The sequence below is a fragment of the Camelus bactrianus genome, chromosome 33 (genome assembly GCF_048773025.1).
Source record: "Camelus bactrianus isolate YW-2024 breed Bactrian camel chromosome 33, ASM4877302v1, whole genome shotgun sequence".
Lineage (NCBI taxonomy): Eukaryota > Metazoa > Chordata > Mammalia > Artiodactyla > Camelidae > Camelus > Camelus bactrianus.
The window spans coordinates 2454407-2467459 of NC_133571.1; the positions used below are offsets into that span (position 1 = coordinate 2454407).

General features: G+C 59.3%; 1 protein-coding gene across 1 annotated transcript in view; it reads right to left on the reverse strand.

Annotated features, from left to right (window-relative positions):
- Nucleotides 1–3773: 3773 nt before the first annotated feature.
- The window catches only part of LOC141575832 (tensin-3-like), an 86303-nt gene continuing 77023 nt past the window's right edge, over nucleotides 3774–13053 (reverse strand). The window contains 5 exon segments of the mRNA XM_074356841.1: nucleotides 3774–4199; nucleotides 7486–7572; nucleotides 8117–8467; nucleotides 8470–8753; nucleotides 9908–10070. Of these exon segments, the coding sequence (XP_074212942.1) occupies nucleotides 3946–4199; nucleotides 7486–7572; nucleotides 8117–8467; nucleotides 8470–8753; nucleotides 9908–10070 (1139 nt within the window). The 3' untranslated portion in view covers nucleotides 3774–3945.

A 13053-nucleotide genomic window follows, 5' to 3' on the forward strand; every position in this document is an offset into this window, starting at 1 on the left:
GAAAACACAGACATGGGTCTGGCTCGCCGGCAAGAACCCTCGTGACAGCGGGGAAGCCCGTGACTGAGCTCGCGGAGAGAGGGGTCTCCCCAGGCGAAAACAGCCCAGCCTGGAGAAACCGTCACCATGTCCGGGGCAGGTGCAGCCCAGTGAAACACCCTCCTCGTCTCTGGGTGAATGGAGACGAACAACTGCATCTTAGAAAGCAAGTCAGCTTTGCCTGTATTTTAAACGAATCGTCTTTCTGGACCATGATGCAATTTGTGACCTCGAGGCTGTCCGGGGAAGTGGACGCCACTTTGTGTTAAATCTGTGTTGTGGGTGTTTTCAGACAGACACCAAGGGAAAGAGCCGAGCCCTTCCCACACCTCTGGCCAACAATATCAACAGCTGGTGATCGTGCAGAATTATAAAACTCACACGTAAATGGCCCTGAAGGTCCCTGAGTCCAGGCATGTTGTAATTTTGAGCCACGGGACTCTGCTCCACTGAAACTGTTCCCAAAGCCCACAATGTGAAGATACGACCGAGGGCTGTGTGTGCAGAAGGACCACCTCTTACGTGACTGGGGTGGGCTACTCAGGGCGGACCCCCAGCGTGGGAGCAGAAGGAACTTCCGGTCTGATAGTTCTCACTGCATCTGTGCGGGCGGGCGAGCCCACCCAGCCAGCCAGAGCAGCCCTGGGGCAGCCGGCAGCGTACCTCTGTCTGGAATGAGCAGTTTGCAGGGCAGAGCCAGGGGCGTGATGGAATGCTGGCACACCAAGTCCGTCAGGCTCCCTGCGGACGGGCGAAGACAAAAGAGGCATTAGCACGCTGCACCTTCTGAAAGGGGGCCCTTCTATCTTCAGCAGCGTGCACGCTCTGTTACTGGGGGGCTCTGGGCAAAGCCTCAATAACTGAGGAACGTGGCAGGTGGGGAAGGGTTGGGGGAAGGGGACTGCGGCTGGTTCTCGGCAGAGACACCCCCCGCCCATCTGTAAAGGACCGGCCAAACCGCCTGCGGGATCCGAGGCAGCTCCCACTATGAACGGGCTTGTGGGTTCAGGACGCAAACCACGGGCTCTCGGCCACTCACCGAAATACAGCTCGTTGGGGCATCCTTTCAACTGCACTCCCTTCGGGGTGCACTCGATCAAGAAATGCCGGACCAGTTCGTTGGCCAAGTCTCCAGCTGGGGCAAGAGATTCAAAAGGAAGAGAAGTTTTACAGACCGAGTGCCTGGGAAGGTGGGGACATGGGAAGGAGAGCTCGGCCCCGCGGGAGGCAGCTGAGCTGGGGGGGTCATGGCCTGGATGGGCGGCCAGAACCCCTCCAGTGACCATGCCTGGAGCTGGGGAGTCCCCGGGGGACCGTTTGCAACATCCTGCAGAACCGTCCCCAGGGACCAGACAAGCAGCTAAGAGCCAGGGATGTGGACTCCAGCTCCTTCCCCTCCTGAGTGGGAGGCCAGGGAGACCCAGACCCTGCATGATGCCCCAGAACTCATTGTGGGAAAGAGCCAGGTGGTGCCAGTCTCCTGGGTAACTGAGCCCCGAGCCAGCTGCAGGAGCCCCCGGAGGGCGGGCCCCCGCACACCTGCGTTCACCCAGCCCACGAGCCCGAAGAGAAAGCACAGCATGAAATGCCAGGGAACGGCAGGTGGTCCAGGGAGGGAAAGCACAGATGAGCAGAAGGGACAGGAGCCGCCGCCCTGCGCTGACCAGCACGGCGCTCCTGGTCCTCCATGGGGACGAGCCTGCATGACCACTCATGCTTCTGACGCAGGACCAGCTGGCTCCCGTGATGCATGTTACACACAGAGACGGCATCAGCCATCTGAGTGCCGGCACTGCGCTGGAAAGGTAGCCGGCAGGAAGGGTTCCAGGGCACGAAGTGACTGCGGGAACCCAGCCGTGCGGCCATGGCTGCCCACTCCCAGGGAAACCAGCGGGGCGTGGGGACCTGTGGGCCTCTTTCTGGGTTTGGCCAGCTCTCCTCTCAGATCTGTCCCTGGGCTCTGAAATCCAAATGCCACATCCAGGGGCCGGGCGAAGCCGGTGAGCCCCGATGTCTGCCCCTGCAAGAGCCCCTATTTGTGGCCTCTGCCTCAAGGCTGAGGCAGGTCAGCCTGAGAGATGGGTGGGTTGCACACCTGGAGGGGACAGTTACACACCACCATCTGTGTTCCCTGAAAGGCGATGCACGCAGGAGGGGTAAAGGTGGCCTCGCTTTAAAAGCCTCAGCGGAGACAGAGGAGCTGGGCAGCTGCGGGGCTCTGGCTCCTGCCTCCAGACTCCTGCTGTAACCATCAGCCACGGGTTTCCCTGCAGCCCAGCGCCTGCATCCCCCACAGTCAAGCCGATGCAGCTCCTGAGCTCCAGAAGCCCTGGTTTCCACTCAGGAGTGAGTGTGTGGTGGTCCCTCCTTCCTTCCTTCCTTCCCATCCCAGGCTCCCCTCTCCTGGCTGGTGTGCACACAGCATCTCCCTCCCTCACTTCCAACCACGGCCCCGGGCTCACCCCTTCCCAGCCCCTCCCCGCTGCTGTGCACACATCCACCACCTGCGTCCTGATAACCCCTGGGCCACCGAGTCTCACATTCCGCAGGGTGTAACTCACTCCAGGCGCTTTTCCACCAGGAAGCTTTAAGCAAAGTGTTCACCCAAGGACTGGGTGCTGGGCATGAGTCAGAGGGAAGCGGGCAGCGGCACCTTTTTTAAACACCAGGGCTTCAGAACCTGCTTATTCTGATGCCCACTGCCCCCAGGCAAGCCCAGGTGCCCCCCAGAAGAGCCATGTGACGTGCTGACGTCCACAATCTCCGTTTAGGGGGAAAGAGAGGTAAAAAAATACTCCCATTAAAAAAAACCAAAAAACAAAAAACTCCCATTCTTTAGCGTTTGCAGCATAACGATAAGAAAAAAAAAGGCAAAGAGGAGGTTGACAGAAAAAAAAAAATGAGAGTAAGTGTTAGGGGTCAGAGAAGGGAGGAAGTAAACTGATTTGCTGGAAGCCAAGCCTGTCCCCGAGGGAGAAGGCGAGGAAGGACCTCGTGACCCTGTATGCGAGCTGGTGGCATCAGCTTTAGTTCAGGAATTTTTAAAAATGGTGTCTTCCCCAGCTCTGGTCTGGAGGGAAGCCAAGAGTCAGCAGCAAAGGGCAACCTGGCGATTGGAGCTCAGTTTCTAGGCACTGCTCCCGGCAGAGAACCAGGGTTCTGGGGAAGAGGCCGGGCCGAGCACAGCGCGTCTGCTGTTCCCGGGAGCTGGTGGCTTGCAGGCTCCCGGGGGGCCGCCAACAGGACACGGGGCCAGCTGGACGGGCCTCGCGGGGTGGAGCCGGGGGACCTGGGGCCCCGAAGGAACGGTGGTGCTGGGTTACGATGCCCGGGGAGGGAAGGGCATGGTGGGCTCCCCACAGGCCTGCGGCCTGGGTCCGCTGCACACCCACCAGGTGCAGGACAACGCTCGCCTTGTGCGCAGGCACCACGCACTTCCTTGGGCGTGATGATGTCAAGCCACGGAGCGCCCGTTACAGAGCAAGAGGCCCGAGTGAACCACATGGTACCCGCTGGCCCTCGGCACTGGCCAAAGCCCTGGCCCGGAGGGCGGAAGGCTCCGTCCTCTCCCCCGAGGGGTGACCTGGTGACACCAGGCCCTCACTGGCTTGCATTCAATCCACCAGAATGCTCGGCTGGGAGGGGGAACAAAGGCCAGGCATATGGTGAGCCGCCTCTGGTGTAAGAGGGGAGGACACGTGTGCTTGTGTGCACTGGACAGAGAGCCAGGGAGAAGACAGGGGAACTTATTAGACATTTACGCTCGGAAGTCAGAGGGACCGAGGCAGACAGGCTGAGAGTGGGCACCGTGTCCGGCATCTGACCCATGGGCTGGGTCACCTGCTCAAAGCAATCAGAAAAATAAAGCTGACAATTAACCTCTGTTCTTGAGCTGGGCAGCACTTCCTAAAACAGAGCCGAGACAGGAAATGCTGAGAAGACCCGTGAGGGCTGTTCCTGTCCCCAGGGCCTCATGGGCGGGAAGGTTAAGCAGCAGGTGGGGCTGAGCAGAGCCATCCGGGACCCACCTTTCTTGTTCAGCTGCAGGATGGAGGGCGGTGGCATGGCCACCTTCATGGCCAGCCCGTAGGCGCCCCGGAAGGAGTGGCTGTCCCTGACGATGAAGGCCCCGGGCTCCTTGTCCTTCAGCATGGCGATGGCTGCAGGAGGGGAAGAGGCGTGAGTGTGTGTGCAGCGGGGACCACGGCCTGCCTCTCTGACGGCCGCGCCCGGTGATGGCCGGGGTCTGCAGGGGCACCAGATGGAGGTGCGGCTTTCATGTACACACACATACTACACACATGACCCCCGTCAACCCCACAGCACCTGCAAAGCCCCCGTGAGCACCCCCACCAGGAAACAGGCACACACGCCCAGACTGCACGTCCCCACAAGCAGTGGTGCCTAGCACCAAGGGAGGCCACCTGGGCCGTCTCCCGGCCTGGCATTTCTTGCGATATTAGAAAGGACACTGTCAACTTTCAACAGAAGGAAAGAAGTTTCTGATCGCACTTCCCAAGTCTGCGCATGTGACCCCAAAGTCACTGCATGTTTACTACAAATTTCCCTCTCTGCCCCAGGGAACTGCAAAGATGTGGCCACGGGTGGGCCTCCATCCGGTTGTCGGGGAAGATGTGGCTGCTCTGGTCAGCGGTTCCCACCTAGGTGGGGCTGTGAGCCCCTTTTCGGTGTGGCAGTCACCTGTCGGTCAGGGCCAAGGGCTGAGCCTGGCCCCGCACTCTCCACCCGCCCCAGGTGAGCGCTGACTGTCACTTAACAAGAACATCCCTCCCTGCCTCGCCTCTGGGTCGAAGCCTGGCTCTCGCAGGCCTTCCACTGATGACACAGGAAGAAAGAGCGATGGGTCAGGGCAGTGGTAACTTCAGGCAACCCTGATGGTGCCCAGAGAGGAGCAGAGCCCAGAGCTTCCTTCACAGACCTGCACCTTTTATAGAAAGACAACTAGCAATCTGAAGCGTAATGCAGCGCAAAACGGCAGCTGTAACACCGCCTTTCTGTGGAGCCTGCAGCCCTGTCTGCAGTGGGTCAGGGCCCAGGACACAAACCCGGGAGAGCAGGAAGCCTGTCTCATCTTGGGAAATGCCCTGTCCCAGCCCCGTACGCACCGACTCCAGCCCCAACCTCCTGGCCTGGTGAGACATGGGGTTCCTTCTGCACTTCTCTGTGGGGCTGCCCCCAGCCCCGCAGGCGGGACGGGGCCCCCAGGCGGGGGCTTGCACACGGCACACGGGGAGGGGTGGAGGGACCGGGTCTGGGGTGACCCTGACACGGCGGAGGGACCGGCAGCCTCTCCCACCTGCTCTGGGGACTGGACGGAGCAGGGTCTGGGTCACAGGCTGTTTTCCAGATCTGGGGCTGAACGTGTATGACTGTTATTCTTTAAGTAAGGGAATCTCACTCACAGAAGTCGTATTTTTTTCCACTGTGACAACCTCACTAGCTCTGCCTTTCTAAGTCATGACTCCACCCCATGGGGGTGGAGACAAGCAGCCCAGACTCGTGGGGGGCAGAGACGGCCAGCTGGGGCTGCTCCGGGCGGCTCCCGGCTCCCAGCCCCTTCCCCAGAGGCCAGGCCGCCTGGGACACGGGGGCCACATGTGGAGGGCAGCCTGAGGTCTGGGCTGGACTCACTGTTTCCTGAAGCAGACAGGAGCTCACACCCACTAGGGCACCGCCAGGCTGCAGAAGACATGCCCTCACCACCTGTCTCCGTGCAGCTGCTGCATTTAAGGACAGGGAGCAGAGGCTGAGAGACCTGAACTCCCGCCAGTTCTATGTCCACCTTTAAAAAATGCCAAGGCCCTAAGTGCCACAGTCATGTGACCAGCTGTGCCCGAAAACAGCCCCGGGGCCTTTCCCCTCCTCCACCTCCCTGAAATTTCACTGCAGCTTTTCCAGGAAAAGGCACATTCCAGAGGTTACAACAGAAACTCTGGTGGCTTTCTTCCCTCGGGAGAAGTGGCACCCCCGACAGAGCAAGTAGGGGTCCACACAAAACACCCAGGAAACAGAGGAAGCTCCGCTTCTGGGGTTCGGCTGGAAAAAATCAACACCCAGGCCGCATATCAGCTATTTTGAGGTGGGGGGACGGCCCAGAAGAAATGTTCTTAAATTTGTGGCTCAGACTGACGACCACAGTAACTCCACCACCCTCTGTGTGCCCAGCAGGGCCAGCAAGGAGGTGCCCTCTGCCCAGGACTGTTCCCCAGGCCCCCCCAGGCAGGAACTGTCAGGCAAACACCAGCCACGCCTGCCTCTTCTGAGTGCCAATCCCAAATGGGGAAGGCCAGCCCTCCGCCCTGGGATGAAGGGCTGAGCTCACGCAGACCCGTAGGAGGGTCTGCTGAGAACGTTCCAGGACAGGGCCCTCGACAAGCACTCCGCAGAGTCTGTGGGCAGGATGAGTTCCACGGTCACGGGGACTCTTGCCACCGGAGCAGGGAGGGGATTGGACCGGGCATCTGGCCACAGCGCAGCCCGGCCGTGAGCTCAGTCCGGCACAAAGGCCAATTCAGGGTCTCGGCAGCCCCCCAGGCCACGGGCTCCCCATATGAAACCACAATGGGTCCATTGAGCTCCCGGGAAGTAAGGGACATTCTTAGCATTTTTATGATCTGCTTAATTGAGTAGAAGAATTTTGAATAAAAAGCTGGACAGAGCTGTTCTCTCACCTGTTTAAGCCCTCAGATCCAGGCACTTTGGGGATGTAACCCCGAGAGCTGGTGACTTCCTCCCCAGGCTGAGGGCCGGCTCCGAGCAGCAGTGGAAGCCAGGCCACCCTCTTCTCAGCCCAGAGCACCCGGGAAGCCCCTGAGGAGTTTCATCCTTCCGGGCACCTGCCAGCCCCCCAGCAGGGGCCACAGCATCCTCTCGGAGGGAGTCCGCTGCCCAGGGGCCGCCCAGGGGGCCCACAGCTCCACAGGCTGCCAGCCCCCACTTCCACTCGGGTTCTGGGGAAATAGCGCCTGACAACCCTAACTTGCTCTCAGTTCCTCCCACTGTCCTGAGACTGCACCCAGGGGCGCGGGCTGCACGGGAGATGCTGGCCGCAGGCCCCATCACCTGTCGGGTGCTTGGTCTTCCACATGGACAAAGGCAGTGGTGCGAGGCCTAGTGTTAGAGACGCCCCCCCGGCCCTTGGCCCCCACGGCTCGAGGCCTTGGCTGTCTTCTTGTCCCAGTCTGCAGTCGTCACTGGTGACACCGCCCAGCCTGTGCTGACAGAAGCCACCAGAAACTCCACCGCACACACCACGGGCCGCTCATGGCCAGCGCCTCCCTCGTTAGGACCAAGACCTTCCAGTCCTGATGCCAAGGTCCCAGCAGTTTCCCCAAGGCAGGGAAACATTTGTCTGGGCGACAGCTCCCTGGGTCCCCCGCCCAGTCCCGCCTCCTTCGGCGCCGAGCCCTCGTCCTGCCCACGCACCTTGCTCTCTGGAGATATCCGCCTTGTACCAGAACTTGGATGTGTCTTGGACAAAGTTCACGGTCACCTGCTTCTCACCTGGATTATCTGCAAAACAGAATTTAACGACAGTCATTGCGGAGGGCGTTCTTTCCAGCAGCCTCTCACCCCGCAGGGCGCTGGGAGTTCACAGTCCCACTGGGGCACAGGCGGGGTGTCTGGGGAGCGCACTCTATCTGCCTACAGGGGAGGCCCTGGCATGGAGCAGGGCGTGCCCGCCTCATGGCACAAACACACAGTTGGCTGGGCAGGAAACCGCGTGGCGGGCGCTGCTCCCTCCTGCCAGCATCTGACCACCTCTTCCACGTCTGAACATTTCACAATTAAGTTTCCAGTGGCTCCATCCCATGTGTCTCTGACGTTAATTTAGCAGAACAGGGATTCCAAGCGAGAGGAAGAAACCAACGAATGTCTGCACTTTCTGCTGCTGAAGTCTCTGGCTTTGGGCTGGCGACACGGGAAGGACCCCCAGAGGTTCTGGATTTTTCCTCCAAGGAGCTCACAGGGCAGCCCAGCTGCAACCCCGGGGCCCTCCCTCGCCGCGTGCGAGCGTGGGCAGAGGTGAGCCTCCTGCCAGTGGGGACGCACCTACCTGGGGACGGCGTGGCCGCCTCTGAGGCCCTGGAAAAGTCCGGGAGGACGTTTGGGAAAGGAATGCTCATGGTTCTCCCACTGTGAGGGCTGGAGAAGCCGCTGGAGGATGGGGAGGCCGAGCCGAAGGACCGGTCCCCCTCCTAGGCCCGCTTCTTCTCGGGAAGGGGTGGCTGCCCTGGCAGGGTCAGCCCCGGGCCCTGCAGGACCGGGCTGTGGTGGCCGCTGTGTCCTGGCGCCACCGTGAGAAAGCCGTGAGACAGGAAGCCGTCGTCGGCAGGCTCCACGGTAGCCCGCGGGGGGCCGAGGGCTGGGGATGCTCTGTGGGAACTGGTCAGCAAGGCCCCCATGTACCCCCGGGAGGAAGGCCAGCTCCCCCGGGGGCCGAGCAGAAGCTCAGGAAGGCCTGGCCGCTCGGCGGCCCTAGTGCTTCCGGGGGATCCATCAGGGACAGCTGGTGGCCATGGAAGGGCATCTGGAGCTCGGCGGGCAGGAATTGGGGCCTCCCGGAGCCGTCCTGGCCGGGCCCTGGGAACTTGCTGGTGCCCAGGAGGCTGCCTGCCGGCCGGCCACTCCCCAGCAGGGCCAGCGAGGATTTGGGGCTGTTCTCCGCCCACGGGTGCTCAGCGGGAGGGCTGCTGGACAGACAAAGCAATCAGAGAAGGACCAGTCCAGGGCCAGGCCCTGACACCAGCCAGGGTCCCCACCCGGCAAACCCCAGTGTCAGGGTTCAGGCCCACCTTCTGGACCCCACTCGACCCTTCACCCCAGAGGCACAGTGTGCAGCCTCGGGGACCCCGGGCAGCCCTGACCAGCTCCACAACTGCCCTGCCTCCGCCTCCCTCAGCCCTCACCTGGCGGACCCTTCTCTTCTTCAAGACAAAGCTGCACTGCGTCCACGTGTGTGGGAACTCCCTCTGGTCCCATCACACGGGCATCGACCACGTGTCTGCTTCAACCCCCCGTCCCGCTCTCCCCCGATGCCGACAGAGGTGCCTGCACAGTCAGTTTCCAGCACGTGCTTGCCGGACACCCAGCTGATGAAGGGGTACCGATAAGAACAGGAGATTTCCATGTCGGAAATCAGAAATGCTGGCATTAAGCATCTCAGAAATCCCCTTGCATTTAGAAACACAGAAATATTTCACTAGCAGACACACACGTGCTCTGTGTGTGATGCCAAGTCCTGACAGGATCCCCCCTTTCTGTAAAGAGAAAGGGGGAGGGACGAAGGGGGGTTAGGGCTGAGCCCCGGGCCCCCACACACAAGGGAAACATGAAGAAGTGGGTCCCACCTGGAGCATCTGAATTTGCTCAACGGCAGTCCTTCCAGAAGTGGAAACAGGATGTTCCTCTGTACATGGTCCCTCCTTCCTGTTCCCTGGATCCCATGGCGGGGGTGTTCCCACACCCCAGCACAAATTCCATGTCCCCGGGGAAAGCAGGCCTCAGCACTCTGCAGCCCTGGGCAGGTGGGCTCCCTCCCGGCCTGGCCTCCGCGTCCCAGAGACGGAGCCCTGGCTTAGCCCCCACACCCCTCTCCAGCCTCAGCTCAGACCACACCCTCCGGATGCCCAGCTGCTAGCTGGCACTGTCCCCGGACTCTCAGGGCAGGGCCCCCCTGTGGGCACCCCGCCTGCTGACTGCCAGGGTGCCCTCCCAGGAGTCCGTACCTTGACAGCCCCTTTGAAGACTGATGGTGGTGTCATGTGGGGGCCACCCGCCTCCCTGTCATGGCACTGGTGCTCGGCGTTGGCAGGGGCAGCTGTGCTGGCTTCCAAGGCCCACTCACCTCTCACTCCGCTGGCCAGGGCTGCCACCGGACACCGTGCAGGAGGACATGAAGGCCCGCTGCAAGGAGGGCGCCGTGGGCACGTCGGCCCAGAACACCACAGGCGTGGGTCCAGCCGGGCTCTGTGACATCCCCACGGAGTGACCGAGAATCTCAGGGCAGCCTCATGGTTCTGGGGCGAGACACAGGGTGGGCTGTGAGGAACGGGGTCCCTGCAGAAGCTCTCTGCTGCAGAAGGTGACAAGTGCCACTGAGCGCGCTGCCTCTCTCCAAGCACAAGGAACAACCCCAGTGGGCACCCGCATCCGCGACAGCATGGGCCCCAGTTACCCTGACGCAGGTGCCACGCTGATGAGGCCGGCTGCCTCCACTCTGAGAAGGGCACGGCCCCCGTGCAAACCAGCCACCGGGCCCCCAAAGGAAAGACACACTTCGCATAAAGTGCTGGCACAGCGGCTGCGGGCCGGGGGTGCCTGACCTCCCTCTGTGCCCCAGGCTGGGCCGCGTGCTCTGGGGTAACACTTCCCACCTCCAGCACAGCCCTGCCAATGATGTCCTCGCCCCAGAGAGGGGCAGAGACCACCCTGCCTGGCCCCCGTCCGCCACCGGGGAGCCAGAGGCCTTGAACCAGGAAAGCCTGCCTCCCGACGCCCGCACACCCCGTCCATCCATCCATCTAACCACCCAGCCATCTCATGTCCCACTGACAGGTGTCTGTCCGGCTGACGGCCCCGCATCACCACTACTTCTGGGTATTTTTTTAAATGTTGCCTTTTTTAAGAAAAACACTAAGATTTGAGAACCCGACAGATCCACCACACTCAAGAAAATAATATTTTGAGAACAGGTTATTTTGTTTTCTGCCTTCGAACAAGGGGGGACTGATCAGAAAATACTACAAAGTTCCGTCTCACTCATGTTACTCAGTTCCAGGACCAGGACGGCACCGAGGCAAGTGGTTTGTCCTTGGTGGTTTGTCCCCAGCCCTGGACCCATTGGGAGCAGGGGGAACAGAGGCCAGACAGGCCTGTGAAACCCCACAGTTCTGGGGAGGTAAAAACGGGTCCAGAATGACCCAGGCAGCCAGGAATTGAGGCGTCTGCCTGGTGACCAACACAAACACAGCAGCTGAGGAAACAAAGCTAAGTGGGGAGCTCGGCATTTCCCAGGGGGTGGGGGAGCTCAAGGCACTGAAGCAGGAAGAGAGGACTCTGCAGACACTGCGAGGATTCCAGGGCAGGTCCCCAAAGGTTGCAGCCCCGGAGGACAGGCACCAGTCACAAGTCAGCCTGCCTAGGGCTAAACAGTCTGCCCAAGAGACGGTCCTGTCCTCTGGGGAATACACCACCATCCAGAGCCTGCCGCTGTCTGTCTGTCTGCCATCCATCCATCCATCCACCCACCCATCCATCTAACCATCCATCCATCCATCCACCCATCCAACCATCCATTCATCCATCCATCCATCCGTCTAACCATCCATCCATCTAACCATCCATCCATCCATCCATCCATCTAACCATCCAACCATCCATCCACCCACCCAACCATCCATCCACCCATCCATCCATCCATCCACCCATCCATCTACCCATCCATCCAACCATCCATCCATCCATCCATCCATCCACCCACCCATCCATCTAACCATCCATCCATCCAACCATCCATCCATCCACCCACCCACCCATCCATCCAACCATCCATCCATCCATCCACCCATCCATCTATCCATCCATCCATCCATCCATCTAAACATCCATTCATCCATCCATCCATCTAACCATCCATCCACCTATCCATCCATCCATCCACCCATCTAACCATCCATTCATCCATCCATCCATCCATCTAACCATCCATCCATCCATCCATCTAACCATCCATCCACCTATCCATCCATCCATCCACCCATCTAACCATCCATTCATCCATCCATCCATCTAACCATCCATCCATCCATCCATCTAACCATCCATCCAGCCATCCATCCATCCTTCCATCCATCCATCTAACCATCCATCCACCCATCCATCCATCCATCCACCCATCCATCTATCCATCCATCCATCCATCCATCCATCCACCCATCCATCCATCCACCCATCCATCTTTCCATCCATCCATCCATCCATCCATCCATCCATCCATCCATCCATCTATCCATCCATCCATCCATCCATCCATCCATCCATCCATCCATCCATCCATCCATCTAACCATCCATTCATCCATCCATCCATCCTTCCATCCATCCACCCATCAAATCATCTATCTATCATTTTTAGGCATTTGATATTTCAAATATTTAATAGAAAACCTGATCAGGCATGCCACATAACAAAACAAAGAAATAAAAAGACACAAAAAAAGAAGATAAAAAATGCCCACAACCAGTATAAACATGGGAGTTAAAAGACACAGCCTCTAACACACCTGAGCTGAAAATGTAAGAACAGATAGGAGAATTTCACCAGAGGACTGAAGTCCATTAAGAACAATCCAGTGGAAACCCCAGAACTTCAAAACAAAATTAACGCCAGTGAGCACGGGGTCGGTGGTTCCGTGGGCAGATCAGACGAGGAGGAATGATGAGTGAGCTGGGAAGTAAGTCGGACGTGAATCTCCAGCCTGAAGCAGTGAGAGGGAAAAGATGGAAACATGGAAAAGAGCAGAAAACCCCAGGGGACGTGGTGAAAGTTGCTGACATGTGCGTAACTGGAGTCCAAGAAGAGGGGGGAGAAACGTAATGAGGCAGAAGCAGACTGGAAAAGATTTTCCCAGAGAATTTCCCAAAACAGACCGAAGATATCAAGCCTCAGGTTTAAAACCAACTTACAGCTTCTAAGCAGGATCAATGAACAGGAAAGTACGCATATTCACTTAGTCGTAAAACTTAGGGAAACCAAAGACAGACACTTCAAGGGGGGGAGCCCAACGCAGCATGATTTTTTTTTTTTTTAATATTTAGTCAACTTTTCATCATGGGAAAGCCCGGGGCTGGTGTTTCATTTGTACAACCCACTCTGTGAGCCCTGGGGACGGGCACTGCCTCCCGCATCCCCTGCAAATGCTCCATGGGCACCCCAGGCTGCGCTCGGTGCCCGCCTGCTGCCCAGACTCACCCATGAGTCCCCAGAGCAGAC